General features: G+C 51.3%; 1 protein-coding gene across 1 annotated transcript in view; it reads left to right on the top strand.

Moving 5' to 3' along the window:
* Positions 1–27,313, top strand: part of LOC111145730 (huntingtin interacting protein 1) — a 141,992-nt gene that overhangs the window by 73,915 nt on the left and 40,764 nt on the right. Inside the window, exons 2-4 of the mRNA XM_022500889.1 lie at positions 19,969–20,032; positions 23,178–23,320; positions 23,792–23,848. Coding sequence (XP_022356597.1) covers positions 19,969–20,032; positions 23,178–23,320; positions 23,792–23,848 — 264 coding nt within the window. The remainder of the gene's footprint in view (positions 1–19,968; positions 20,033–23,177; positions 23,321–23,791; positions 23,849–27,313) is intronic.

The following is a 27,313-nucleotide window of genomic DNA, read 5'->3' as shown; positions in this document are numbered from 1 at the left end:
AAAGGACATAATGGGTGCAAATGAGTCTGGGATCTATTACAGGCCTTTGGAAAGGTTCGTTGAATTAGAGAATCAGAACTTGAACCACAATGAGGTAGAGACTATTCAATCTGCGTTTTAGATAAGGAAATTTGAGATCCAAAGGTTGTGGGGCATGGGGGAGTAGAAGGAAGTTGAAGGAAGAATTGAGGGGGCATCTGGACATTCTGCCTTATGCTTCCTCTGCTTCAAGGAGACTCCAGCTCACGCCCCGCTCCCTCCAACACGCACACCTGCCAACGCGAGCACCAATTTCACGTCTCCCTTCTGAAAGGCCTCGTTGAAAAAGAAGCACACAGAAGTGACCAAGTGTACCGGTATCGATTCCATGGAGTTCCAGGCAGTTCTAAAGCTGGAAGGCAGTGGGGAGGAGGACAAGAGTTAGCACGAGAAACACGGAGGGGGTGTTGGGGTATTGGCTGGGGAAAGAGGAGGCAGAGAGGGCTGGCTTCGTATTTTCTTCGTGGGCCTTCACTGCTGCTCCTTGGCAGGCCTGTGCCCTCCCCTGGTCCGTGCAGCACGGCCCCCCCCAACTTTCCTAGACAACAGTTGTGCCTTCTTCTCCCCCGCCCTCACTCTCAGCCTCAGACCTTGCTTCCTGTTTCAACTGTGAAAAGAGATGCAATCCCCAGAAAGCTTGCACAAGCCCCCGTCAGCCGTCTGTGTCCATCCTCGGTGACCCGGGCCGGTGCTCGCCGGGGTGGCCAGCTCCTGCTGTGCGTTAGAGCCCTTCCCCCTTCCAGGGATGCTCCATTCCTTCCCCTCTCATCCATATAAAGGCATTGTAATTCCTCCCATTTAGAACACGGCGGCGTGGACCTCCGTCTCCTCCTGTCTCAGCTCTCTTGCTGGCACTCTGCCTCCAGCTCCCCTTCCTCCTGTCTCTGAGTCCCTCTTCAGACTCTGCCCCCTTCCAGAGTCTACCAGAAAGCCCCACTAAAGGTTACCATGATGTTCAACCCAGTGGGGCAGTTTTTTCAGTTCTCATCTGCTTGGTCGGTCAGCAGCCTTCACCACTGAGGCTCCCGGGTGAAACTCATCGCTTCGTCTGCCTTCTGGGGTGCCACACTCCTGGCTTTCCTTCTCCTTGTGGGCTGTTTCTTTTCTGTTTCCACTCCTCACTCCCCCCAACTCTTTCTTGATTGTCTGGTGTCCTCAGGCTGTCCCCAGAGGTCTCATCTGCACTCAGTCCTTGGGGATCTTCCCCATCCTTAAACCCCATCTCTACATGTGGATGGCTACCAGACCGCCTGGCCTAGCTCGCACCTCCAACGAATTCTAGGATCGCACCCTGCCACTCCACCCCCCATCAGTTTGATTTCCATTTGGTGTCTGATGGGCATCTCCTTGTAACATGCCCCCCGATCAGCTACTGTCTGCCCCAGACCTTCTCCTCCCTTGGTTCTCTATCGTATTGATGACAGCTCGGTCCCACACACCGCTCTGGTGAATAATCCTGACTCCTACCCTTGACTCCTTCCTTCCGTCCTCACACCCCACGTCCAAGTCAGCAGCAACCTGCGCCAGCCCTGCCTTCTCCGCATATCCAAATCCGTCCACATCTCAGCACTTCCCACCATGACCAGCCTCGTCTGGGCCCCCATCATCTCTGCCCTGAATTAATTCAGCCACATCTCAGCTGTTGTCCCTGCTTCCCTGCATGTCCCCGCAATGTCAGCACAGCAGTCAGAGGGGCCCCCTAAAAAAGGAGTCTGATCATGTCACCCTTCATTCAAAAGCTCCCAGGGGCTCCTGTCTCCCTCGGAACACAAGCTGGTCCTTGCAGTGGCCCACGTGACCCCTTGTGATTCGGCCTCTCCTCCTCAGACCTGAGGGCTCCTGCCAGGTGGACTCTGCCTGGAACCCTTCCCCCAGGCGCCTTTCAGACTTGCTTCCTTATCACTCCCTGTTACCTTCCAGGGCCGCCTTCCCTGGTGACCCCATGTAAGGTTATGACACCAGCCCCATTCTTGGCCCTATAGCCCCTGTCACCATCTCAGACACCATGGATTTTATTTAGTGGTTCGCTGTCAGTCAGTCTCTCACATTCAAATGTAAGGTCCATGAGGCAGGGGCGCCTGGGTGGCTCAGTCTGTTGGGCATCCGACTGTGGATTTCGACTCAGGATCATGGGCTTGAGCCCTGAGTCTATCGTCCATCAGGCTCCTAGCTCAGGGGGGAGTCTACTTGTCCCCTCTCCCTCTGCCCCTCCCCCTGCTCATACACTCTATTACATAAATGAATAAATAAAATCATTTAAAAAAAAATCCATGGAGCAGAGATGTGTCGGTTTTGGTGTACAATTATACTCCTGGAGTAGGGCCCAGCAGGCGATAGGCCTTCGGGAAATGTGTGTCGAATGAATGTGTAAAGATTTTGGAGCAGTTGCTCCCTGAGTTTAGGGAAGACTGGGAGAGATTGGGATGGTCCCTAAGAATCAGGGGAAATATAGAAAGAGGTGCTGGAGAGCTGGGCTGGGTATCTTTGAGAAGAAAATAGATGACCATCTGTATGGGGCCAGTTCTATAGTTGGCCGGACTACATGGGAGGAGAGCTATTTTCCCGAGCCTTATGTAACAGATGTGGTTTTGTGTAAATCACACTTCTGTAAATGGAATCCTATTTTAAACACACTAGGAGAGACTGCTATTTAAAGGAATCGGATGCCAAATTCTTTTGTAAAATGAATGATCTCCTGATTTGCCCTGAGTGTCAATTCATAGTTTCCCTCTCCTCAAAAATGTATATGGACTTAAATCAAAGTATGCTTGTCTGAGGTGAGGAAACCTACGTGTCCCATTTTTCCTGCTGTCTGTGTTATTCTCTTTCTCTCTGCCCACATTCTTCCCCTGCTTCATTTCTGCTTTTCCTTTGGCTGAGCTGTTTTTTATCTCCCCCTTGGACTCTAACATAGAACATTCTTCCGTAGCATGACCAGAACGAAAGAGCGCGTTGAACAATGGCCCTTTCCCAGACCAAAGGGATGCAGTCTGGGGGCGGAGCAGAGGAGCCCATTAGGGGTGTGTGAGCGTGTTTTGGGGGTTCAGAGTTAAGTTGGCAGGTGAGAATCATGCACAGCTGAGTTAGGGACCAGTGACTACTGACCAGAGACAGCCACATCCTCTTTGCCCTTCTTTCATCCGAGCATACCCTCTGCAGGACTGGTGGGCTGGATGGACATCCCCTCTGGGGTTGTGCCAACCGTGACCGGTGTGAATCAGGCTGTAGACTGTTACAGGAATGGCTGGAGATCAGGGCTCAGGAATGTCCCCTCTTGGTGTGTCGCCCACCCCGCTCATATCTTAGATGAGAGCAAGGTCCTGTGGCCACCCTGCATGGTGGAGTTTTGTCCCAGTGCTCTCCAGGGGCAATGGACTTGAGCTTCACAGGCCTACCACCCCAACCTCTGTTTCTCTTTGAACCAGAGTGTATCCCTCTGAGAGACACACAGCTGTGTGTTAAGGGCTTGGTGGAACGTGTGGCAGCAGCTAAGACCACAACCTGCTTCCCGAAAACTGGAATGTTGACTCGCTTAGAGGTTCTTTGACCTTGGGTCAGTTTTCCACTTTGGGTTTTCTGAGACCTTTCTCCTTTTGGTTCTCATCGAACTAAAGAGACCATAACACCTGCTCGTAGGGGGAGCTGCACTTCTTACAAGGCGCGACGAACCTGCCTTTGAGATAATGAATGTGTGGGGGTTTGGTAAACCAGTAGGTTTTGGCAAAGAGTTCCGTTATAGCCGGCTAACTAGCGGAATATAGAACTTGTACCTGGCTGAGAAGGACAGGTGCCAGCCCTGCTGTGTGCTTGACCTCCCTGAGCCCATTGGTTTAATCAAGTGCGCCCTGCCTCCCTTCCCTGGGTTTTCTCAGCATCAGGGAGACAGTGGATAGGAAAGCTCTTTGGAGACAGGAAGGACTAAAGCAAAAACTGGGAATGCTATAGGCATTATTATTCAAGCACACCTGGTATTTACGCATTTGAACGAGAATGTTTAAAGTTACAGAACAATTTACTAGACTCAAATAAGACCGCCGTCTTTGCCTAGTCACCCCCTTGAATCAAGTGGGGTTCTGTTCGTCAACCACGTGCCTGAGGGTCCGATCATGTTTGTGTGAAGGCCACCCTCTGATGTGACAGATGAAGCTGAGGAATTGGGGGCTGGGGGGGAACCCTGGAGTTGCCCTGGAGCATTTGGACCCCAGAAAATCAGGAGCCATCCGAGATGCTAGACGCCTCAGCTGGGAGGATGCATGAGGACGGTTCCTCCCGCAGCTTTATTTGGGGCCGTTTGTGGTAGAGACTAGAGGTCGGGGGCACTTACATAGTGACGTAGTGCACTAGAAATAGAACTGAGATAGAGATCTGGGGGAGAAACGGCGGGCTTTGGCACATCTGGATGCACCGAGTGCTTCCTGCTCGTTCACTGGACAGACGGAACAAGGCTCCAGAAGAGCCGGGAATGAATGGGTGGTTCCTGTGCCCAGGGACCCCCTGTCAGCCAGGCACCACCTCCCCGCTGGGTCTTGGGATAGTGGGAGAAACATTGCTCTGTTACTGCAAGAGAAGAGACAAAACCGACCTCACAGAAAGCTGGGAGGTGGGGGGGGGGGCGGGAAGAGGGTAGCGGGGAGGGGAAGAGAGGAAGCTGGCAGCGTGCTTCTTTAGGGAAAGACACAGCGTGGGGTTTCTGCTCCTGCCGAGCAGCTGTCTCTCTCTCTGGAAGGCGAGGGGCGTTGCGAAAGGCCACTCCAGCCTGGCCTGTGAGCTGCGAAGGATCAGGATAGGTCTGATGGGGCCACCCAGGCTTCCACTTTGTAGGCAGACATGCCTGGAAAGTGACCGTGATGCGCCCTCTGGGGCAGCACGTGGGAGCAGAGGCACTGCAGGTTGGGTTGCTTGGGAGACAGGACAGATGCTTCCTCTGTGAGGAGAGAAGACCTGTGGCGGCCGGGTTGTGGCCTGAAGCCACAGCTCCCTGCAGGTGGGCAGAGAGGACATGGGTTGGGTGCCCCAGGGTCTCAGCACCTAGCCCTCTTGCCCTGCCCCCCAGGGCCTTCTGCAGGCCTAAGTGGGCCCCCCTGAGGGTAGTCATGGAAGGCGACAGCTGGCGTGTGGAGCAAAGGCGTGGCCCTCCTCAGAAATGCGCTGCCCAAGTCTGGCAGGGTGGACATGGGTTTTAGGTCGGGGGACGAAAGTACAGGTCCTGGGGCGATCTTTGCCCAAGGGTATGACAGCATGGCCTGGCGGAAGGGGACTCTTGGGCAGCAGTAATTATAAATCAGGGTGGTAAGACTGGAACCTTGGAGGTGAGAGAAGACAGAGCTGGCTTCTTCTCCAGGTCGTCAGGGACAAGGTGGGGTCCCTCCCTTTCCGTCATCAGTCACCCCTGTGCTCAGTGGTCTGATTGGGAGTCTGTAGGTGGATGTTCTAGGGATCTTTGGGGATGCTGAATGGGGGAGGGGCTCCCAGTGTGGTGGCAGAGGGAACAAGAGTAGGAGGGGACATGCATGGCAGTGAGGGGACAGGATGACCTTGGAAGGCCTCCCAGAGGATTGCAAGTGTGTGTGTTTGGGGGCCGTTCTAGGAGGGGGCTCTCATTTTGGGCTCTTGGAGTAAAAGGAGCCTCGGGACTAGTATCAAGGGGCAGACGGGAGAGGGGTCTTGTGTAGAAAGAGGAAGGGCCCTTCCCAGGATTCACGAGCATCCTAGATCATTTTCAGAGAAGAAGGGATGTGGCAGGCACAGCTTGAGATACTCCAGGTTTGCTGGGTTCCGGACCACCGCAGTAACGCGAATATTGCATTAAAGCAGGGTCAGATGAAATGTTTGCTCCGCAGGGCATGTGAAAGTTATGGTTATGCCGTGCTTTCATCTGCTAAGTGGGCAATAGCATTATGGCTAACAACAAAATGTATATACCTTAATTATAGATACTTTATTGTCAAAAATGCTAACCATCATCTGAGCTCTTAGCAAGTCGTGATCGCTGATCACAGGTCCCCGTAGCACATATAACTATAATGAAAAAGCTTGAAATATTGCAAGAATCCCCAAAATGTGACCAGAGACCCCAAGTGAGCAAGTGCTTTTGGGAAAACAGTAGTGATAGACTTGCCTGACGCAGGGCTGTCAGATCCATCAATTTCTTAACTTTTTTTTTTTTAACCCATCAATTTCTCTCTTTTTTTTTTTTAAGATTTTATTTATTTATTTATTTGACAAACAGAGATCACAAGTAGGCAGAGTGGCAGGCAGAGAGAGAGGAGGAAGCAGGCTCCCCGCTGAGCGGAGAGCCCGATGCGGGGCTCGATCCCAGGACCCTGAGACCATGACCTGAGCCGAAGGCAGAGGCTTTAACCCACTGAGCCACCCAGGCGCCCTTAACCCAACAATTTCTTTAAAAAAAAATTGGGGTGTCTGTGAAGCAGTAAAGCGAAGTGCGGTAAATTGAGGATGCCTATATCTGTCTCTGGCAAAAGAGATGGTTGTTGCAGCCCCTCTGCCTTCATTCTGGAAAGTTCCTGTGCTTCTGTGTTCTCCACACCCACAGGACCCTGTCTGGGGAAGGAGAACCAGTGTTGGACCCGCCACTCCAATGGGAGAACGGTGGGAGGGCCTGGAGGGGAGACTGGTGGTGAGGAGCACGCGCCCAGAGCCGAGCCCCCGGGCCCTGGGAAAGAGGGATGGTCATGTTGTCTGGACAGCCTCCCGCTCTGCCTCTATCCTCTCCGCCCTGCACAGACGTTTGCCTCCATCGCTCACCCGTAGTGGCTCTGGCCCTGGTCCCCAGTGATGTCACCTGCGGTGGCTCATTCTTGGTCCTCACCCACCTGCCCCTGCAGCATTGTTTGACACACTCTCTTCATGAAGAGGGGTAACCCCTACCCTTCAACTCCCCTCCTGCCTCGCTGCCCGTTTTTTCTCAATCTCCTTCCCTCTTTCCTCCATTCCTCCGTTCCTCCCAGCATCGCGGTCTCAGAAGACATAGGGCGCCTGGAAGACCATCTTGTGTCAACATTCCTCTAACCACTGAACACCCAGGCCAAGCATCAGGGCCCTCCTACCAAAGGTCCAGGTCTGCCTTTCTCTGAACTTGCTTTCTTTATCTTTAAAGCCAGGTCTGTTGAAATATAATTGCTATGCCATCAAAGTCACCATTGTTAGGGTCTAGTTCTCTGGGTTTCAACAGTCTCGTGCCATTAGGTAACCTCCACAGAATTGAGACTTAGGATAGGACTGTCCTCCCCCACATCCCCTCACGCACCTCTGTAACCATCACAGCCTCCTCCCGCTCAGCCCCTGGCAACCAGTGACCTGGATTTTTTTTTTTTTAATTCCTCTAATTCTGACTTCTCCAGAATGTCCTATAAATGGAATTCTGCAGTCTTTAGCCTTTTGAGTCTAGCGTCTGTCACTTGACATCATACTTGGAAGAGTCACCCATGTTGTTGGCGTGAAACGGTTGCCCTTCCCCTTCTACGCGAGTAGCTTCTCGGGGTGTGGCTGTAGCGCCTTGTTCACTCGTCCCCAGGTTGAAGGACGCTGGAGTCCTTTCCATTTTGGAGGATGATGGACACGGAACGCAGCTTCTTTTAGTCCTCACTGCTGGGTTGTGCCGGAGCCCTGAGGCCCTCCAGTCCCCAGGCGCTGGGGGTTGGGATATTTAAACACCTCTGTGCCCTTTCTTGCCCCACTTTGCTTCCTGCCACCCCTTTGCGCTGATTTCTGTTCTCTTATCTGACTTTGTGTGGTTCTCTTTCTTCACCGGTTTGTTTTGCACCCGCTGACATTATCAGTGTTCCTCTTGTACGGGACCCGAAGCAGCAGGTGGGGTCTGGTTCCCCGAAGGATGTCAGGCACATGGTGGGATGAATCCATAGTCCCGAGTGCCTATGAAAGCCATAAAACCAAGGACTGCCTCTTGCTCTCGGTCCTGTAATTCTGTTGATGTAGCTCAAAATGAAATTAGCTTCTTGAATTTTATGATAGAGGCCACATCATAGTGTTAACTCAGCGAATCTGCTGGAGCTTAAGAGGAACCTACTGTCTGACCACGTGCGATTGGAATCACCCACGGTCACACCCTTCCGTTGTCACCCAGACACATTAGCTCCAGCGCTGTGCCTTCTGGATGCCTCTTTCTTTCCAGTAAGCACAGGGGAGGACACAGGTCTGGGGCTCCGGCTCACCTTACGCCAGCGTGGCGGTAGCCACTAGTCAGCACCCGCAAACGTGGACAGCTACCCTCCTAGCTCTTCCGGTCTAGCCCTGGGACTGGCAACCTTCTCCTGCAAAAGACCAGACAGTAAACATTTTCGGATTTGTGGCCAGATGCTGTTGCTTCCTCCTCCCCTCCTCTTCCCTTTAAAAATGTGAAAACCAACCTCAGCTCACAGGCCACACACACATACACAGGCTGCTGGCCGCATTCGACTGGTGGTTAGCGGTTCGCAACCCTGGCGTCCACTAGTTTCTTGTCCTTGTCTACAAGATGTTATAAGCAACTCTATTAAGTGCCTTGATGCTGGAAATTCAGACACACACCCCACCTACTTGATTTTTCCGAAATGTCGCCCTAGAATCTAGAGGGCACACCACCTTCGCTTGCTCCCTTCGTCCTTGTGTGCTGCTCACACTAACTCAGTATCGGGGCTCTCTGACAGTCTACTAACTCACCTTGGGTTTTCCCTTTCATTGCTCTTTTTGCCTTTTTCAGTTCAAAGCTCCTTCTGGACAGAGAAGACAGAGTTTCTCATCCACAGTGCACCACTGGCCAAAAGCAGATGCCCCTCCCTTCTTGTTCTTTTGCTTTTCATGTCATAAGACTGCCCCTTTGGGTGTCCTGCATGTTTTCTGGAAGTTTCATCGCATTTTGGCTTTTGCTTTCTGCTACTACTCATCAGGCTTGGCCACTGAGACGTAGGCATAAGTAGCTTGTACACCATTACTGGGTTTTTTTTGTTTGTTTATTTGTTTCTGTAAAGCGTTGCTGAAATTGCACAGTCAGAGGAGAGGGAAAGAAAGAACAGGAAGAGGAGGGAGGATGGTCCTCATCTCCCTTCAGACAGTTAACTCTTGGATGGCAAGGTCCACTTTCCTTCAGCCTGTGTCATCCAGCAGCACCTAGGTTGGCACCGCACACGGAGGCGGGGTGGTCCTGCTGCACAGACCGTCCGTCCTAGGCTGTGCAGAAGGCCCGGCTAGGCTTGTAGAGCTCATGGTCCTAGAGCCTGGCCAGTGGCCTGGCACTACCTCTGACAGGCATCAGTCAAAGTCAGGATTTCTCAGGGTTTCCCACTTAAAAAGTGGGGGGGCACCTGGGTGGCTCAGTGTGTTAAAGCCTCTGCCTTCAGCTCAAGTCATGATCCCAGGGTCCTGGGATTGAGCCCCGCATCAGGCTCTCTGCTCAGCGGGGAGCCTGCTTCCCCCTCTCTCTCTGCTCTCTGCCTGCCTCTCTGCCTACTTATTCTCTCTCTCTGTCAAATAAATAAATAAAATCTTTAAAAAAAAAAATTAGGGGACGCCTGAGTGGCTCAGTTGGATAAGCATCTGACTCTTGATTTTGGCTCAGGTCATAATCTCAGGGTTGTGAGATCGAGCCCCGTGTCGGAGTCTGCCCTGGGTGGGAAGTCTGCTTGAGATTCTCTCCCTCCCCCTCTCCCCCATCCCTGTGCACGCACGTGCGCATGTCTACGCTGTCTCTCAAATAAATGAATACATGAAACCTTAAATTATCTTACACAAAACCCCGGATTCAGCATCTTACCCAATTTAAAGTGTATAATCGAGCAGCATTTAGGGCACTCATGGCATTGTCCAACCACCGTCGCTATCTAAATTTAGAATGTTTTTGTCCCCCCGAAAGGAAACCCCATCTCTGGCAGTTACTCCCCAATTGAAACCCCCCGAGCCCCTGGCATCCACCATTCTTCTGTCTCTTCGAATTTGACTGCTCTAGGTTTCTCTGATAACTTAGAATCAAACAGTAACCATCCTTTTGTGTCTGCCTAACATCACGGAGCATCATACCCTCCGGGTTCGTCCATGTTGTAGTACGTGGCAGGATTTCCTTCCCTTGAAAGGCTGAAGTGAGGCGACCATGGCCTGTTTGTCCATTGCTACTTGGAAGAACACCTTGGTTGCTTCCACAAGTGTTTTCCACTGTGAGCTCTGGTTTCCTTGGCTGTATCCGGGTGTCCCACCCTCCTGGCCACACCCCTCCTCCCAACCCAGGTTTGTACACCCCACCAGTTACAAAAGTGATTGATATTTTTTTAAACTTCTCAACTTTTGGGACGCCTGGGTGGCTCAGTTGGTTAAGCGGCTGCCTTCAGCTCAGGTCATGATCCCGGTGTCCTGGGATCGAGTCCCACATCAGGTTCCTTGCTGGGGAGGGAGCCTGCTTCTCCTTCTGCCTCTGCCTGCCACTCTGTCTGCCTGTGTTCACTCTTTCTCTCTCTCTCTCTGACAAATAAATAAATAAAATCTTAAAAAAAAAAAAAACAAACTTCTCAACTTTTTTTTTTTTTAGAAGATTTTATTTATTTTAGAGGGGGGGAGAGAGAGAGAGAATATTAAGCCGGTGCCACGCTGAGTGTGGAGACAGACGTGGGGCTCCATCTCACGACCTTGAGATCATGATCTGAGCGGAAATCAGGAGTGAGACACTTAACTGACTAAGCCACCCCGGTGCCCCAGCAAGATTTTCAGCTGAAAAACGGCAATGGACTTGGAGGAAGGAGGATGGGGCATCCTCGGTGGGAGAAGGGAGCGCACATCGTATCGAGCCCTGACGAGGAGGTCTGCTTGGAGAGGACTGGGCAGACAAGGCCTTCCGCCATCAGCCTGTCTGAGTGCCCGGCGCAGTGTGTGCTCACTGAGGGGAACGGCATGCTAACACCTGCCCTTGTGGGGAGCGACACCAAGCAAAGGAACAAACGAGGGCATTTCAGGTTGTGATAAGAGGCTCTGTAGGAAGTCACTAGGGTAGTTGTGAGTTGTGGTAAAGAGATACTGCAGGCCAAGGGCAGGGAGGTGCCCTAGGCTGCCTGGGACATGGTACTTGAACTTCCTGTAGACGGAGGGAAAGCTAGCCTCACAGACAGGAGGAAAATCCTTCCCGCCATAAAAGCATGAGAGACAAAGAACTAGAAACGTTTGAGGGATGGGGCGCCTGGGTGGCTCAGTCTGTTTAGCGTGTGCCTGTGGCTCAGGCCATGATCGCAGGGTCCTGGGATCAAGTCCCGAGGCAGGCTCCCTGCTCTGCTCCTCCCTCCCCCCTCGCCCCTCCCCTGGCTTGTACTCTCTCCTCTCTCACTCATTGTCTCTCTCAAATAAATAAATAAAATCTTTTTTAAAAAGGAAACGTTTGAGGAACAAAAGGCAGCTGTGTGGTTGGGGCAAAAGTAGAGGGACAGCAGCAACAGACGCTTGGTTGCGTGGGAGCGGGGTGGCTGGGTCTGAGCCTGGGCGTGAGCTCATGCGAGGTACAGAGATGGCTCCGACTGCTGGGTGCAGAGCAGCTTGGAGGACCGGTCCGTCCGGGAGGGTAGTTCAGTGGCCCAGTGGGGACATCATCATGGTTTGGGTTTGAGTGGAGGCAGAGGAGCGGAAAGTAGCAGAGGGGTCGGGCTGGGAAGGACAGCATGACTGATTCCGGGTGGGAGCACCGGGAGGCAGAGGCTCATTCAGAAGGACTTGGAAGGGTCTGGGAGAGAAATCCGTGGATGGGCGCGCTGGCGGAAGCGAGGAGCCACGGAAGAAACCAGGCAACCAGGCATCGGGGTGGAAGTGAGGCAGGTAGGGGGACGGCGTTGGCTGGTCCTGGGGCTGCCGGGAGCTGCTGAGGGCGGCACTGTGCGGGGAGATGGACGGGGTTGCAATCCTGGCCTCACCTGCTCGTGCCTGGGCTCCCTTGGGCAGCTGGACTGAGAAAATAAGGGGTCGGATTCCCTGTCTTCCAGGCCGAAGGGGGGATCAGAAGCAAATCCCCGAGCAGTGTAGGCCTGGTGAGGGCTCTGCTTTGCTGCTCGTGTGCTGACAATACTATCACTGACGTCTGTGTTGTGATTTCTGATCAAGAGGAGATACCAGGGGCCCCTGCTGGCGTAGTCAGTTAAGCATCTGGCTTCGGCTCAGGTCATGGTCTCAGGGTCCTGGGATCGAGCCCCGCATCGGATTCCCTGCTCAGCGGGGAGCCTTTTTCTCCATTTCTCTCTCTCCCTCTGCCTCTCCCCCTGCTCGCGCTCTCTCTCAGCTCTCTCTCTCAGATAAATAAATAAAATCTTTTTTAAAAAGCCGGGGGGGGGATTTAAAAGGACATGTGGGACATCAGCTGTCCAGTAACACAGCCAAGACCAGAGAGGTCTTGGTGCTGAAGGCACGCCCTATGTGGAAGCCCACGTTTCCTCTTCTGTGCCTCAACTGTCCTTCCCCCAGGCTCTTGTGACCTCACCTTGGTTCTGAACACTGCTGTCCTTGCTGAGGCTCGACGTCCTGGCCACGAATGGAAGCTGTGCCTGCCTTTCCCAGGATGTGCCGCAGCGGCCTCCCTGCCTTCTGTCTGTCCCCGGTGTCTTGCCAGGTCCTTCCCAGACGGGGCTGACTGCCCAGCGGGTCCCATTCTGCCCTGCCCTGTGTTGGCTGAGCTGGGCCCAGGGACACAGGCTAGTTGGGAAAAGGATGAGACCCTGTTCCCCCCCAACTCCCCAACCAAGTTGTTCATGTTGAAAGGCTTATTCTTCTGGTCTGTTTGCCTCAGGCTTCCTAACGCCAGGAAGCATACTGTATGGTGTCCCCAGTCCCCAGCCCTCTGAGTGGGCAGTCATCCCCCAGGCCATTGGCACATGCCACCTGCACCTTTGCTCAGCCCCCAGCACCCCAGGTGCTCTTTGCATTTATTTTCTCTCCCTCTGTTCCATCTCGCTTTCTCCTTTCCCCTTCTGCCCCGCCTGGTCTCACATTTCCCTCCAAATGGCCGGGGCAGGGGCCCTACCAGTCCCTAGCTTCAGGACCTGACACCCTGACCTCCTACCCATCCTCTCGGCTGGGCCCTGCCATGGAACCTTTGCGAGCCAGCCCGAGTGCGGGGCCCCTGCCAGCCGCTGTGTGCAGGACGGGACGTGCCCAGCAGAAGCAGGGCCCCACGCTTTTCCATGGGCTGCAGCCTGGCCAAGGCTGCCCTGTAGGAGTGGAGGAAGGGGGGGGGGAGGGGCTGGGAGAAAGTCACCCTTCCCGCAGCGCCTGCTGGTAATTGGCTCTCCGGAACCAGTTTGGGACACAGGGGCCAGCTGGGCCAGGAAGCTGTGTACAATGCCGCTCTTTCAGGGGCGCTCTGCGTGGTCGTAGGTCCTGTGTGACTCCAGGGAAATCTGGAGCACAGCCTGTTCTCAGAGGATGTTCTCTAACCTAGACCGGAGGTGAGAAATCGAGCCCGGACTTCCCACCCTCAGCCCTCGGAGGGTCCCCGCAGGCATTGCCCAGTTCAGAACCTGACAGTTTCCTTCAGAGAGAGTCCCGGGAGGGGAGGGAATGGGAGCAGATTTCCTCAAGACACCACGAATCATCACATACCTGGTGCTTTTCAGAGGGGGAGCCCTGGGAAGCAATCCGTCCTTAGGAATCCGATGATAGATTAAGACCCTGCACTGGCCTTAGCAGCTGTGGGTCCACAAGGGAAAGAGGCAGGTCCTGGCCCTCAGAATTAAATTAATCTCGCTGGGGAGGTCAAGTGACATACCACTGTCAAACACTGGTATTGGAAATTCAAAAAGAAAAATCGGAATTCAAAAAGAAAGTAGGAGGGGCATCCAGGGTGGTTCTGTTGGTCGAGTGTCTGACTCTTGGCTCTGGCTCAGGTCTTGACCTTGGGGTCGTGGGATCGAGTCCCACGTCTAGCCCCCCACTCACTGTGGAGTCTGTTTGAGCTTCTTTGCCTCTGTCCCTCCCTCTCCCTCGCTCCCTCGCTCATGCTCTCGCATGCTCTGTCTCATAAATAAATACATCTAAAAAAAGAAAGTGGGAAAGTAGAAACTGTTAGTCGGAGTGGCCTGGCAGGTGTATGGGATGGTAAAGTTTGGTCTGCCCTGGGAAGATGGGTGGGATTTGGAATGTAGAAAGAAATGGAAAGTGCGTGTGACATGGGTTGCTGTCCCGGGCATAAAGTCTTCCAGAAGTACTGGAAACTTGTCAGAGCCTGGAACTTGTGCCCTGGAAACTTCCCTGAGTCTGATGTCCCAAGGGCCATGGAGGACCCACAGCCTGCCTTTACGAGCCCAGAATGCTGAGGCTCAGAAACCGGGCAGCCCGCCTATAGCTGTGGGCTTGGCCCTCCCCTGGGGCACTTGTGCGTGGGGAAGCGTTGGTCGGGGAACCCAGGGCATGTCCCCTGCAGTAAAAGTGGAAGCTCCCTCCCCTGCTCAAGAGCCTTCTCTGGGTCCTTCCTGTCCATCAGGCCCTATTTTTTTATCCTGATATCCAAAGCCCTCCATCATCTGAAGGGCCTTTACAGAGTCTAAAAAAGGGGAAGGAACCCCCAAATCATCAAATCCAGCCTGAGCCTATCAGTCCTTTCCACAGTAACCCTGAGGAGAGGCTGCCAGGCGTCTGCCTATATACTTCTAATGGGGAATTCTCTCTTTCACGAGACGGCTTTACGTCCAAAAATGGCCACCATAGACTTCTACCCATTGGTCTCGGTTTGATCCTTGGAGTCATTCCTCCTTCCACGTGGCCACCCTTCAGAATGTTGATATTCCTCTCAATTTCCCTCAGTTCCTGGGTTCCTCCCAATCCAGGTCGTCCTCTCCTAGAAGCGGTCTACTCTGTCAGACAGTTTTTCCCATAATGTGTAAAGCCTTAAACTGAACAGTGTTTTATGGGTGAATTGATCCTGCCTAGAGTTGGAACCATCCCCTCCCTCATTCTGAACACTATACTCCTTTTAATACACCCAGACCTCAGATTTGCGTTTTGATCAACCCCATCATGGTGTCGCTTAGTTAGTTATAGTAAGTTAGCAGCCAAATAAAACGCCTAACTCCTTTCACAAGTGCTGATTTGAGTCCTATCTCCCCTGTGCCAGAGAGTTAGGTCTGAATATAGGAAATCTCCTTTATACCTACTGGGTTGCATCTTGGGAAATTTAACCCATTTTTCCAGCCCGTGGAAATCACTGGGATTCTGATTCTGTGTCCCTGGCATGGAGGACCATGCCTAGTGTGGGCATTGCGACTCAGAGCCTGGGCTCTGACATCATGGCGTCTGAGTCTCCAGTCGTCACTCACTGGCGGAGGGGCCTTGGGCAAGATACTTAGCCTTTATAAGCCGTGGTTTCCTCGTCTGTGAAATGGAGCTGATTAATACTAATACTCCCCTACTTGGAGGATGTAGGGTTAGAAGACTTTAATGAGAGCATTCATCGAAAATGCTTGTTAGTAGCACAGGGGCTGGTAGCAAGCACTACTTAGCTGCCATTCTCGTGGCGATCATAACCACAGCTCCTTCACTTCCTCATCCTTTTAAAAATGGCTTTTTCTCACCCAGAACCCTCCGGACCTCCTCCTCGGCTTATAGGGTCCCCTCAGCCTAAGACAGGCTTCCTCTGCTCTCACCTGTTTATGCTCAAAACCTATGCAGTATCTTTGATGCTCTCCCTCTGCTGGGAGGGACCTCTGCTGTGTCCCCCTACCTGGGAGCTTCTATTGGCCAATCTCATGAAATTCACTTTAGAGGGGCGCCCGGGGGGCTCAGTCGGTTAAGCATCGGACTCTTAGTTTGGGCTCAGGTCGTGATCTCATAGGATCGATCCCTGCATCAGGCTTCTACACTTAGCACAGACTCTGTCCCTCTCCCTCTGCTCCCCTCACCCCCAATCCCCACACGCCCTCTCTTTCTCTCTCAAAATAAATAAATAAAAATCTTAAAAAGAGGAAAGAAATTCATTCTAGGGCCCACCTTCTATTGGGCTCTTTGCATTTTCATTTCTGTCATTTTGGCTGAGGGTTTACTCCTTCATTTCTCTCTTGTCTCTAGCTTCTCCTGCAGGCTCCATCCTCTTCCTCTCACCCCCGTTGGCCCTTCCTACCCACCCAGAAGCCCACCGCCCTTCCACACCCAGTGCCACCTCCCCCTCTGGCTCCATCCCCATCCCTCCCTTTCTTCCATGCTGCCCTCCAGCCACACAGCCTGCTCCAGGCATTTCCTCCTTGTCCCCAGTGGCCCGTCTTCTGTGACCCTGAGCTAGACCCAGCCCCCTATATGGCCAGCCCCTCCACAGCCCAGAGCTGTCTCGGAGGTTTAGGGCCAGGCTTAAGGATCCAGCGGACCAAGGTTGAAACCCAACAGTATGACCCCAGGCTAGTTGTTTGGCTTTCCTGTGGAAGAATCAAATGCCACTTAGTTTGAATGAGGCTAAATGAGAGAAGTAGGTAAATTGCACGGAGAATTACAGCACCTGGGACAGGTCCCCTCCTTCTTCCTCTAAGAGGTCTTTCGGGAGCAATATCGCAGTTTCCAGGGGCTTCTCCCTCCCTTCAACGTTAGAGCACAGAACGTTTTCAGGTTTCAGCCAACACACAATCACATAGGGGACCTACAGCTCCAGGCTCATGATACGTTATTTTATGTTGTTGAAAGGAATGTTAAAGTGTTGGGTTTTCTTATTTTTGCAAGAAAGACTCATAATGACCCCAAGCTTGGGCAAGGTGTCGTCAGTCAGTTTAAAGAAATATTTGTGGAATTAATCTAAACCCCGGCCACCAGGAGGCCCCCCTGGAGGCCCTGGCATGGTTTCTAGCATGTCTGGCTAACACGGGTTTCTCCTCCTCCTCGCAGCGCATACTACTGACTGCCTCCCCCTAACCCTTGACCACCTCCAGTTTGGCCCCTTACCATGTCTGTTGTCATTTACCCTTTTTATGCCCCTTATAATTCCATACGGAATGCAGGCACCCTCTTAGGGCCCCAGTAAATGTGGGGGCTTTAGCCAGAGGTCCATCTGCAGCCAGGATCCCTCTGAAGGCTCCAGGGAAGAATCCTTCTTTGCCTCTTCCTAGCTTCTGGTGGTCGCCGCCATCCTGGACGTTCCCTGGTCTATAGGTGATTCACTCCAGTCTCTGCCTCTGTCTTCACATGCTGTCCTCCTGTGTGTCTGTGTGTCCCGTGTCTTCACGTGGCCTTCACGTGGACAGCAGTCATACTGGACTTAAGACCCACCCTAACCCATTATGGCCTCATCTTAACTAATTCCATCTGCGAAGACCCTAGTTCCAAATAAGTCCACATTGGTCGGTACTGGGGGATTTGGACACGAACGCATCTTTTTGGGGGAGATACAGTTCAACCCACAACAGAGTTTAATGTTGAAGAGTTAAGTCTGTAGAGAGAAAAAGATTACGTGGAAAAGCAGACTTCAGGAGCACAGCCCAAAGTCACATAAACCAGATGTAAAAGAACATATCCTAGAAAAGGCTAGAAATAACCTATTTTGTGCAGCGTGTACATACACAGGTACGTAGGTATGTATTTTTTCCAGATAAAGACTCCAATGTAAAAGAACTAACAGTGAAACCCTTGGAGGACAGTGTCGGCATCTACCAGTATAATCTAGGGGCAGGAGAAGCGATCTAAGGCTAGCGTTTGTCCTTAACTACGTAAGGTAGTCCGCAACTGGGAGCACGTGTAAGGAAGTATTCAGAACTCACTAGCAGTCCAGAAAATACAAAATAAAGTCACAGTGAAACGTCACCATACCCATAAGCCCAGCAAAAACGGGATTGGCGGGGATGCTTTTGTCCATGGTGGAAACGTGAACCATGAGGGCCTTTTCAGAAAGCAAGACAGCGACCTTGTGGGACTCCTGATGAGAACAAGGTCGAGAAAGTTTTTCTGTTTCAACACAAGAGGGAAATGCGTTCCTTGCCTAACCATTTGATGATATTAAGGAAGTATCCTTAAAATTTTAGGTGTGATAATGGTATTATGGTTAATTTGTAAGTAGTCTTTTTTTTTTTTCCTCAAGAGGTTCATCCTGAACTGTTTATTAATAAAATGATGTAATGATGTAATGTCTAGGACTTTACTTTAAGTAATCCAAGGAGCAAGGGGTTCAAGTGGTTGATGGTAGAAAGCTGGGGTCAGCACACTCACAGGCATGGGCCAAATCCCGCCGCCTGGTTTTGTGTATACAGTTTTCTTGGAATGCAGCCCCGCTCATTCTGCTACATATTTGTTTAGTATGTGCCAGGCTCCTTTTGTCCTCCAGCTTCTGCAGAATGGAGGACTTGCAGTGGAAAAGCAGACTTCGGGAGAACCATGTAGCCTGCAAAGCGTAAAATGTCTACTAACTGGCCTTTTACAGAAAATATTTGCAAACCCTTGTCCGTAAGGAAGCCAGTTTGGCTGGACATTCATAAAGGTTGATGCTGGGGACTGCGTGAATGCTGATTGGATTAGACTCCGTGTTTGTCGGTTTGGATCTTTCCATAATGAGAAGTTAAAAAAAAAAAAAGAAGGAAAGAAAAGAAAAAGCAATATGCTTTGACCCCGTGTATCCCATTCCTAGGAATCTACCTGTTGGAAACGAAGGCATCGATTAATAAGGATACATGTATAAGCATGTTGACTAAAATGGTTTAAAAAAAAAAACCATACAGGGGTGCCTGGGTGGCTCAGTGGGTTAAAGCCTCTGCCTTCAGCTCAAGTCATGATTGCAGGGTCCTGGGATCGAGCCCCGCATCGGGCTCTCTGCTCAGTGGGGAGTGCTTCTCCCTCTCCTGCTGCTGCTCTCTCTCTCTGTCAAATAAATAAAATCTTTAATTAAATAAATAAATAATTTTTAAAAAACCAATGCAAAACTGATTGCCTACCAGTATGAGAATGTTTGTATGAATCACACACCATCCTGCATCATGGACCAGTACTTGTCTCTTTAAAGAACGGGCTAGAATTTTGTCATCCCGCTTGGAGAATTTTCCATGACACATTTGCAGTTGAAAAAGGCAGGCTGTAGAAAAGTCTGTACTTGGCGATCCCATTTCTAGAAAACAGTGGCAGAATCGACCCCTTTGGTAGGTAGTGGTGTGTGCATGTGTGTGTGTGCGTGCACGCACGTGTCTGTGTGTATGTGTGTGCGCGTGCGTGAGACGCACAGCACATTCTCTTGGCTCAGTGTGGAGTACCGTCTATGGAAGGAGAAGCACAGCAAAACAGGAAAAGGAAAACACCTATATTTAAACAGCCGACGTGACAGTCCCGTTCATGTGTTTGTGTTAAACTGTATTCGTGTGTACACACGATTTGCTACCTTCCAAAGAGAGTTAGGATTTTTAACGCAGCTGGAAAGGAGTGAATATTCTTAATGCACTTTAAGTAACGGAATAAAAGAGAATTTGGATAGGGTTGGAAGAGACCCAGGGGTGGGGAAAATGAGAGGTAGAGTGACCCCTGCAGTCCTGGCTAGCTAGGGAAGAAGTGTCCGTGGAAGGTTCTAGCGGTGAGAGAGGGGCGGCTGGATGGCCTTTGGGCCACAGCCACTCCCTGATCTCAGCGTCTCTTCCTCCTGCTCCCGGAGAAATAATGTTTCCCTGGGGGATGAAAGGCATCCCTTTGTGCGGGCTCTAATTGCCATGTTGTTGTGCCAAGTGAATGAACGGCAGGCAGGCACAGCAGCTGGGCACAGCCAATCCCGGGCAGCAAAGCCCGCTGCCTTAGGACAGCCTGGCCAGCTGGCCTGGGAGCGCTGCCCGTCTCTGCCCCCCACTGGGGGCCCTGCCTGTATGGGGGCCATGGGGCAGAGGGGTCCTCGGGGAGCTGGGGAGAAGTCATTGCAGGGAGAGAACGGGGTGGGGTGCCTGGGAGGGTCTCGGACACTCTAGAAGCATATTCATCTCAGCCTCCTCTCCCCTCCCCCTCCCTCTTGTTTTTCAGACTGTCAGCATCAATAAGGCCATTAATACGCAGGAAGTGGCTGTAAAGGAAAAACACGCCAGAAATATCCTTTTGGATGTTGCTTGGAAGACCAACCCCGAGGCGGGTCAAATGGTGGGGACTGAGGTCAGGGCGAGGTGTCCTTGCTCAGCTGCGGAAAGGGGAACCCCCACAGCGGCCAGGCCTCCTGTAGGTTCGAGCAGCCTCGGTGGGCAGCAGCTGGCCTTTGAGACCACCGCTCGTGGTGGGGGAGGGACCAAAGCCACTTCCGAGCTCAGCTCTGTACAGTTTACCAAGGACCCCGCCCCTCTTGGGACTTCCCTTTGAGAGATTTCCTGGGGGCACAGGAGGGATCGTCACAGCACTCCAGACCCTGCACTTGGCCCGTAGGGGCCACATGGACCACCCCCGTGGGAGCATGATTATCTCCCCTTCTCCTAGCTCAGAGCCAATCAGTGGTCTGGGCTGCCATAGGCTGGCACCGGGGCTCAGCCATGGAAATTAGAGCCACCTCTGTGAGATGGTTCCTCCCTAGTCAGCAGGGGAGAGGACAGGACCCTCAAGCCTACTTAGGGAGCTGGTGGCTTGGAGGTTTCCAGCCCCCCACCACGCCGCACCCCTCCCCATGCCCTATTAGGCCCTCCTAATAGGCATGGGCTATTAGGGCAGCCACCCTCGTGGGGTGTGGCTTGGGAGGGAAGTGCAGGCTGCACCCTGGTTGTTGGATTCCTTGGGATCTGCCCTTGAGGGATAGAGTCTGCGAGCAGGTGGGCTGACCCCCAGTGTTGCAACGGCGAGGCTACTAGAGAACTGGGGCAGAGCAGGGTGCAGCCCAGGGCCGGCGGAGGCTGGGCTTCTGTCTGGGACGAGCACCTGCCGCTTGCCTGGGCTCATTGTGGTGGCAGTGACACAGCCGGGTCAGAACAGCTCACGTGGAGGCCATTCCACCTCGGCTCCTGGAGGAGACCCTCCAGGTTCCCTGGCCGGAGGAGCCCCGCCCCGCCAGCAGGATGCCTAGCCCTTGGCAGACCGTCAGGAAGTGGTGCTAACAGCACGTCCTGCTCTTTATTGGTGGGAAGATACTTTGGTTGGACTTTAGGGCTTTGCTGCAGGATGGGGGCTCTAGGCACCCCAGAAACCTGGCCCAACAGTGAGCCTAGTTAGACTTTGCCCTTTTATCCCCAGAAAGGCACAGTCCCCTTGCTTTACCGAGTCAAGAAAAGCCCCAGTAGACTTTCTCAGGGGGAAAAGACCTTGTCCCGACCCCTGTCTGCTAAGAATACTGATCCGTCCAACTGAGATATGAAATAAGAGATGGTTGTCAGAGGTCAGTGTGCTCGGGACACATCAGACCCTCCCAGGGAGGCTACCCGGAGTGACAGAAGGGGTACCACAAGAAGGTTCTGGAATCCCACCTCCGCAGCAGCCTGGCTCGCTCTGGTGGGTCCAGCGGGGTCTCCATGAGCCTTCATCCCCTTGTCTGTCAAATGAAAGACTTGGCCAAAGAAGATCTCAAAGGTCTCCCGTTCCCACTCTCACCTTCTCTGAGTTTCTCTGCGTCACCATTTCTAGGAGGTAGATTAAATGTTAGAAGGCTCAGCTCCGAAGGGCAGGATTTTAAAGCCTAAAGATATCACAAAACATTTATTCTTTATTGATTTTTTTTGGAAACCGTCAACCACTCTCAATCCCAGCTGAATAAGCATTTGGGAGTCTGACGTCACAAGTGCTGTTCAGATAGCCACTGATCCCGGGTGTCTACCTGCCTCCCTGCCCGCCCCCACCGTGTATCTACTCCCAGAGGACTAGGGACTGAGTCTTATCTATTTATTTTTTTTAATATCCCTGAGTGTCTTTTATAGTGCCTGATACGCAGTGGGTGCATTAAAATGCTTAGGAAATCAAAGGACAGAAAGGTCTCCTTCCCTCTTTCAAGGTCACAGTGCCTGACTTAACTCTGCACTTGCTCCGGCTTCGGTAGAGTAACCACAGTCTGCCCTGAGACGTCAGCCCAGGAGAGGGGTGGGGAGCTGTCCCTCTCTCCTCTCTGCTTCCATCTAGCCCGAGGCGGCTCTGCTTCAGGGGAGACTGTGCCGTTATTTCAGAAATCCCTCTAAGACCTAAAGCTGATGTCAGCTTCCAGACCCAGAAGTCTGGGTTCAAGCCTGCCCCCCCCCACCCTCGAAATGCAAATTTCAGTCTGGGGAAGGAACTTGGTGATACCCTCTAGCCCGGAAGCAAAATGGCCTGTGTTCTGGATGAGTCATAGAGTTTCTGACCCGAGGCAAGTCTTTCTGTCCTGCGTGGCACCCCCCTTTCTTACCTGAATCTTGACAAAGGAGCCTGTAGTTCTGGGGAAAGACCTGCACTTGGACTTGATGGTGCGCAGTTGCTGGGTGTGTGAGGCCCATGTAAGCGCTAACTTAAAATCACGCCAGACCAGATGGACGTTTATTACGTGCACATCATGGCTGGGGTCCGTGGGTGCATTTGGAATTGGATCTCAGGTGGATGTGGCCTCAGGATCCCACAGAGAGCGAGTTCAAGGTGTTGGGAGATGCGTGCGCCTCTGAACGAGACCAGGAAGGCTCATGGAAGGGGTGAGGTGTAACAGTCATTTTAAGTTTTGGGAAAATGCTTCCAGTTACGGAATGACTAAGGGCGGTGCAAGGTATGGCACCAGGAATAGAGTCATCGGTGTGTGACGGTGTCATCTGGTGACAGACCGTAGCTATGTGAGGTTGTCCGAGAACTATGTCGGATACCAGAAATGAATGTACGATTATGGATCTGACCCGAGATGGATGCCGATTAGCCTTCAATAAAGAAATCACAGAAAAGAGCAGAGTGCCTATTTGGGGAGGAGTCAGGTACTGCTTGGAAGAGGAGCCGAGGTGTCCCCACCAGGGCCAGGGCCCCAATGAAGAGCTGAAAGCGTGCCCTCGCATCTGAAGACTGGATAAGAAAGAACTTTGAGACGCTGTAATGTGTCGCTAAAATATGAGCTGTCATTATTCCCCCAAAGGCCCCATCTCACCCTCAGGCTAACCCAGGGAAAGGGCAGAGTCTGCCTCCCACAGCAGAGCCCTGATTCCAGCCAAAGTTACTACCCACTTAAAGGCAACCCAGGACCGCTGCTGGCCCAGAGCATGCTTGTACAAATTGGAAAAGGCCTATCCTTGCCTTTGTTTTCCATGACCCTCCCTCACCGTGCATACTGGGCACCCACCATGAGAAAGGGGCACAGACCTTTTGGTCTGTGGTCAACCGGCTGCCTCTCTCTAGCAACGCTGTCCTCTGCTGGAAGTTCTGCCACGTGTTTCACAAACTTCTCCGAGATGGACACCCAAACGTGAGTTCTGGGGCTGCAGGAGATGGCTAGGGGGCCAGGGAGCCATGTGGGGAAAAGGGGATCGCCGGGGGCAAAAGGGGCGCTGTTTACTCTGGCACAGAGAGGGGCAGCTGCCCCCTTCTCCTGGCCTTTATTATTATTTTTTTAAAGATTTTATTTATTTATTTGACAGAGAGAGACACGGTGAGAGAGGGAACACAAGCAGCGGGAGTGGGAGAGGGGAGAAGCAGGCTTTCTGCCAAGCAGGGAGCCTGATGCGGGACTCAATCCCAGGACCTTGGGATCATGACCTGAACCAAAGGCAGAAGCTTAAGGACTGAGCCACCCAGGTGCCCCTCTCCTGGACTTTAGGCTGATTAGAGGTGGACTTGTCTGTGTGGTCTGCCCTTCTGCCCACCCCAGCCCCGTCTTACGCCATCCTCTGTCCCGTTGTTTTCTTTTCTCTCATCAGCTGTTTTCTTCCCTCTCCAGGTCCTGAAGGACTCCCTGAGATACAAAAATGAATTGAGTGACATGAGCAGGATGTGGGTGAGTTTGGAGATGCACCCGGGGGCCACCTGCACCTGCCTCTCCTTCCCCAGTGCCCACAGAACAAGGACTGTGGAATGGAATGAATTCATCTCTTTCAGTTTGCTTAGGATTTCTCTCCTGAGCATCGAGGAGGGGATCAGCAATGGCCCCCAATAGTATCATGATATCCACAGTCTTTCCTGGGGGCCCTGAAGCTGCAGGGAAGTTCTGGGGCCTGGGAGTGTTTCCTGCCAATGGAACCTCATGCCATAACACTCTCCAGGCATTGGGGTCCCTCAGCAGTGACTTGGCCACAATTCCTGTGTCTTTCTTCTGCTGGTCCCATGCGGGTCACAGAACACTGAGAACTAGCATTCCCAATTCTTAATCTCGGTACCTTTTCTTTCCCTTTTTTCCTGAGAATCTAGGGATTCTCTGTGCCTCACGATGGGAGAGGAGGTAGGTGGTGGTATCAGAATCAATTAGAAGAGGTTTTTATGTACACGCTAGAATCTCTAGATTCTGCTGTCCACAGAGTATGTGTGTTGACAGCATGGAATCTGCATTTTGAAGACTCTCTCAATTCTGATACATCTCTTTGCCCCACTTGTTGAGAGCTCTGGCCCTTTCCTTCCAATTCTTTTATTTTTTTTTTAATTATTTATTTATTTATTTGACAGTCAGAGATCACAAGTAGGCAGAGAGGCAGGCAGAGAGAGAGGGGAAGCAGGCTCCCCGCTGAGCAGAGAGCCCGATGCGGGGCTCAATCCCAGAACCCTGAGATCATGACCTGAGCTGAAGGCAGAGGCTTAACCCACTGAGCCACCCAGGCGCCCCTCCTTCCAATTCTTACCTGCATCTGTCTGCATTCACAGAATGTTAGCAATGATGTCATCCAGGGCACCCACTGCTGATAATACAGGCCCAGAGGGAAGCAGCCTTTCCTACGTCAGGCTAGTGGGTCTGAACAAAGCTAAGAGTTGTCCCTTAACCTCCCAGGTGCATGCTGGAGAGCTTTTGCTTGTATCTCTAAACATGGAAAGCGTGGGTCTTCTCTCTTGTTAGAATTTGCTTGGTGTCTCTTTTCCACCCTTTTACTTTTGACATTTCTATATTCTATGTCGTAGAAAAGTCCCTTATAAATAGCATTTAGTTGAATATTGTTGCTTTTTTCATGATGGCAGTCTTTGTCTTTTAGCTGCACATTTACCCCATTTACGTGCAAGGTATTTTTAGATTTCTGTCTTCCATCTTAGCTTCTGCTGTTGGCCTCTTCTGTTCTGTTTCTGTTTCTCTTCTCTTCTTCTCTTCTTTCTATCAACTGGTTATTTTTTTCTCATTCCATTCCGCCCTTAAACTAGTTAGGAGATTGTTTTTAAAACTCTGCTTTTATTTTTTTACTCTTTGGTACGTTATCCAATAATTACAGAATGCATGTTTAGTTTATCAAGAGCTAAAATTCATGTCTTTGGCTGTTTCCTCTGTAACGCATACCTTAGAATATTTTCACTCCATGCCCTCCCTCCAAACGGGTATGTTATTGTTGTCATGTATTTTAATTTTGGTTTTGTTTTTCTTTTTAGGTTCTATAAGATAATTTATTTTAATCATTTTTATTCTGTGCTCGCTCTTTCTTTTCATCTGCGTTCTAATATCTGGGATCGCTTTTCCTCTGCCTGAATTATTTCCTTTAGTGAGAATCTCGTGGTGGCAAATAACCAATTTTACTTGTTTGGAATGTCTTTATTTCACCCTCTTCTGTGGAAGATACTCTCCCTGGGTTTAGGATTCTGGGGTAACGGTTATTTTCTCTCAGCATGGGGGCAATATTATTCAAGATACCCTTCCACTGACTTCTGGATTCCATTATTTCCATGAAGTCGGCTGTCAGATTCACTGTCCCTTCTTCGAAGCAAATCTGCTTTTCCTCTGGTCATTTTTAAGATCTTACTAGGAAGAAGTGCAAATGTATTTTGGGATTCTTTAGATTTCTTAAATCTGTGGGGTAATATCTTTTGTCAGTTATGAAAAATTCTCTTTGTCTCGTCAACTGTCCCTTTTGCTCTATTCTGTATTTCCCCTGAGACTTTGGTTATGACGGTCTTTCCTGCTCTATACCCCAGTGCCTTTTTTTTTTAAGCACTACATCCAACACAGGGCTTGGGCTCATGCTCAAGAGATCAAGAGTTTCATGTTCCACCAACTAAGCCTGCCAGGCACCCCCTCATCCCATGTCTTTAAACCATGTTTCTTTGTTTTTTGCCTGTTTGCCTCTTAACTGCATTCTGGATAATTTCTGTAAATCTAGCTTTCCGCTGGGTCTAATCTGTTGTTAAACCTCTTCATAAGATTTATCATTTTATTTATTTATTTTTTAAAGATTTTATTTATTCACCTGACCGACTACGAGCAGGCAGAGAGGCAGGCAGAGAGAGAGGAGGAAGCAGGCTCCCTGCCGAGCAGAGAGCCTGACACAGGACTCGATCCCAGGATCCTGGGACCATGACCTGAGCCGAAGGCAGAGGCCCCAACCCACTGAGCCACCCAGGCGCCCCAAGATTTATCATTTTAATCTAGCCTTTATTTCTTGGAGTTCTTTTTTGTCCCCCAAATCTGCTTGTCATTCTTTTTTTAAGATTTTATTTTTATTTATTTATCTGACACACAGAGAGAGATCACAGGTAGGCAGAGAGGCAGGCAGTGGGGGGGGGGAGCAGGCTCCCCGCCAAGCAGAGAGCCCAATGCGGGGCTCAATTCCAGGACCCTGGGATCATGACCTGAGCTGAAGGCAGAGGCTTTAACCCACTGAGCCACCCAGGTGCCCCTGCTTGTCATTTTTTGTGATTTCTTGTGTCTTACATGTATTTTGAAACAGCCTCTTATTATCCTAGATAAATTAGACATTGATCTCATATATTATTTCTTATACTTCCATTATCTAAAGCCCTTCAAGAACCGTTCCTGCCATCTGTTGTTTTTTTTGTTTTGTTTTGTTTTTAACATTTTATTCATTTATTTGACAGAGAGAGATCACAAATAGGCAGAGAGACAGGCAGAGAGAGAGGAGGAAGCAGGCTCTCCATGGAGCAGAGAGCCCGATGCGGGGCTTGATCCCAGGACCCTGGGATCATGACCTGAGCCGAAGGCTGAGGCTTTAACCCACTGGGCCACCCAGGCGCCCCCATCTGTTGTTTTTGATGAATGTTGTTTATGCTAAGGAGTTTCTTTTTGTGCTTCTTTTTAACTGTACATTGTTCATTTTCCCAGGAATCTTATTTGTGGGAACTCTTTCAAGTCAGGTTCTTCTAGAGAGAATGGGCATTTGAGATCACTGTAAATTCTCAGCTTAGGGTTTTGTGAATTCCAGGCAGATCCCCTTGAGTTTTGGCTCCTGCTCCAATTCCCAAGAGTAGTTTTTCCCTCCCTCTGATCACAGCAGTGGTTTGAGGTCCTCAGGGAGGACTCCTTTGATGCAGGAGTGCT

The sequence above is a fragment of the Enhydra lutris genome, unplaced genomic scaffold (assembly GCF_002288905.1).
Source record: "Enhydra lutris kenyoni isolate GAN:26980312 unplaced genomic scaffold, ASM228890v2 scaffoldscaffold13, whole genome shotgun sequence".
NCBI classification, from domain to species: domain Eukaryota; kingdom Metazoa; phylum Chordata; class Mammalia; order Carnivora; family Mustelidae; genus Enhydra; species Enhydra lutris.
This window is presented reverse-complemented; position numbering and strand designations above follow the sequence as displayed.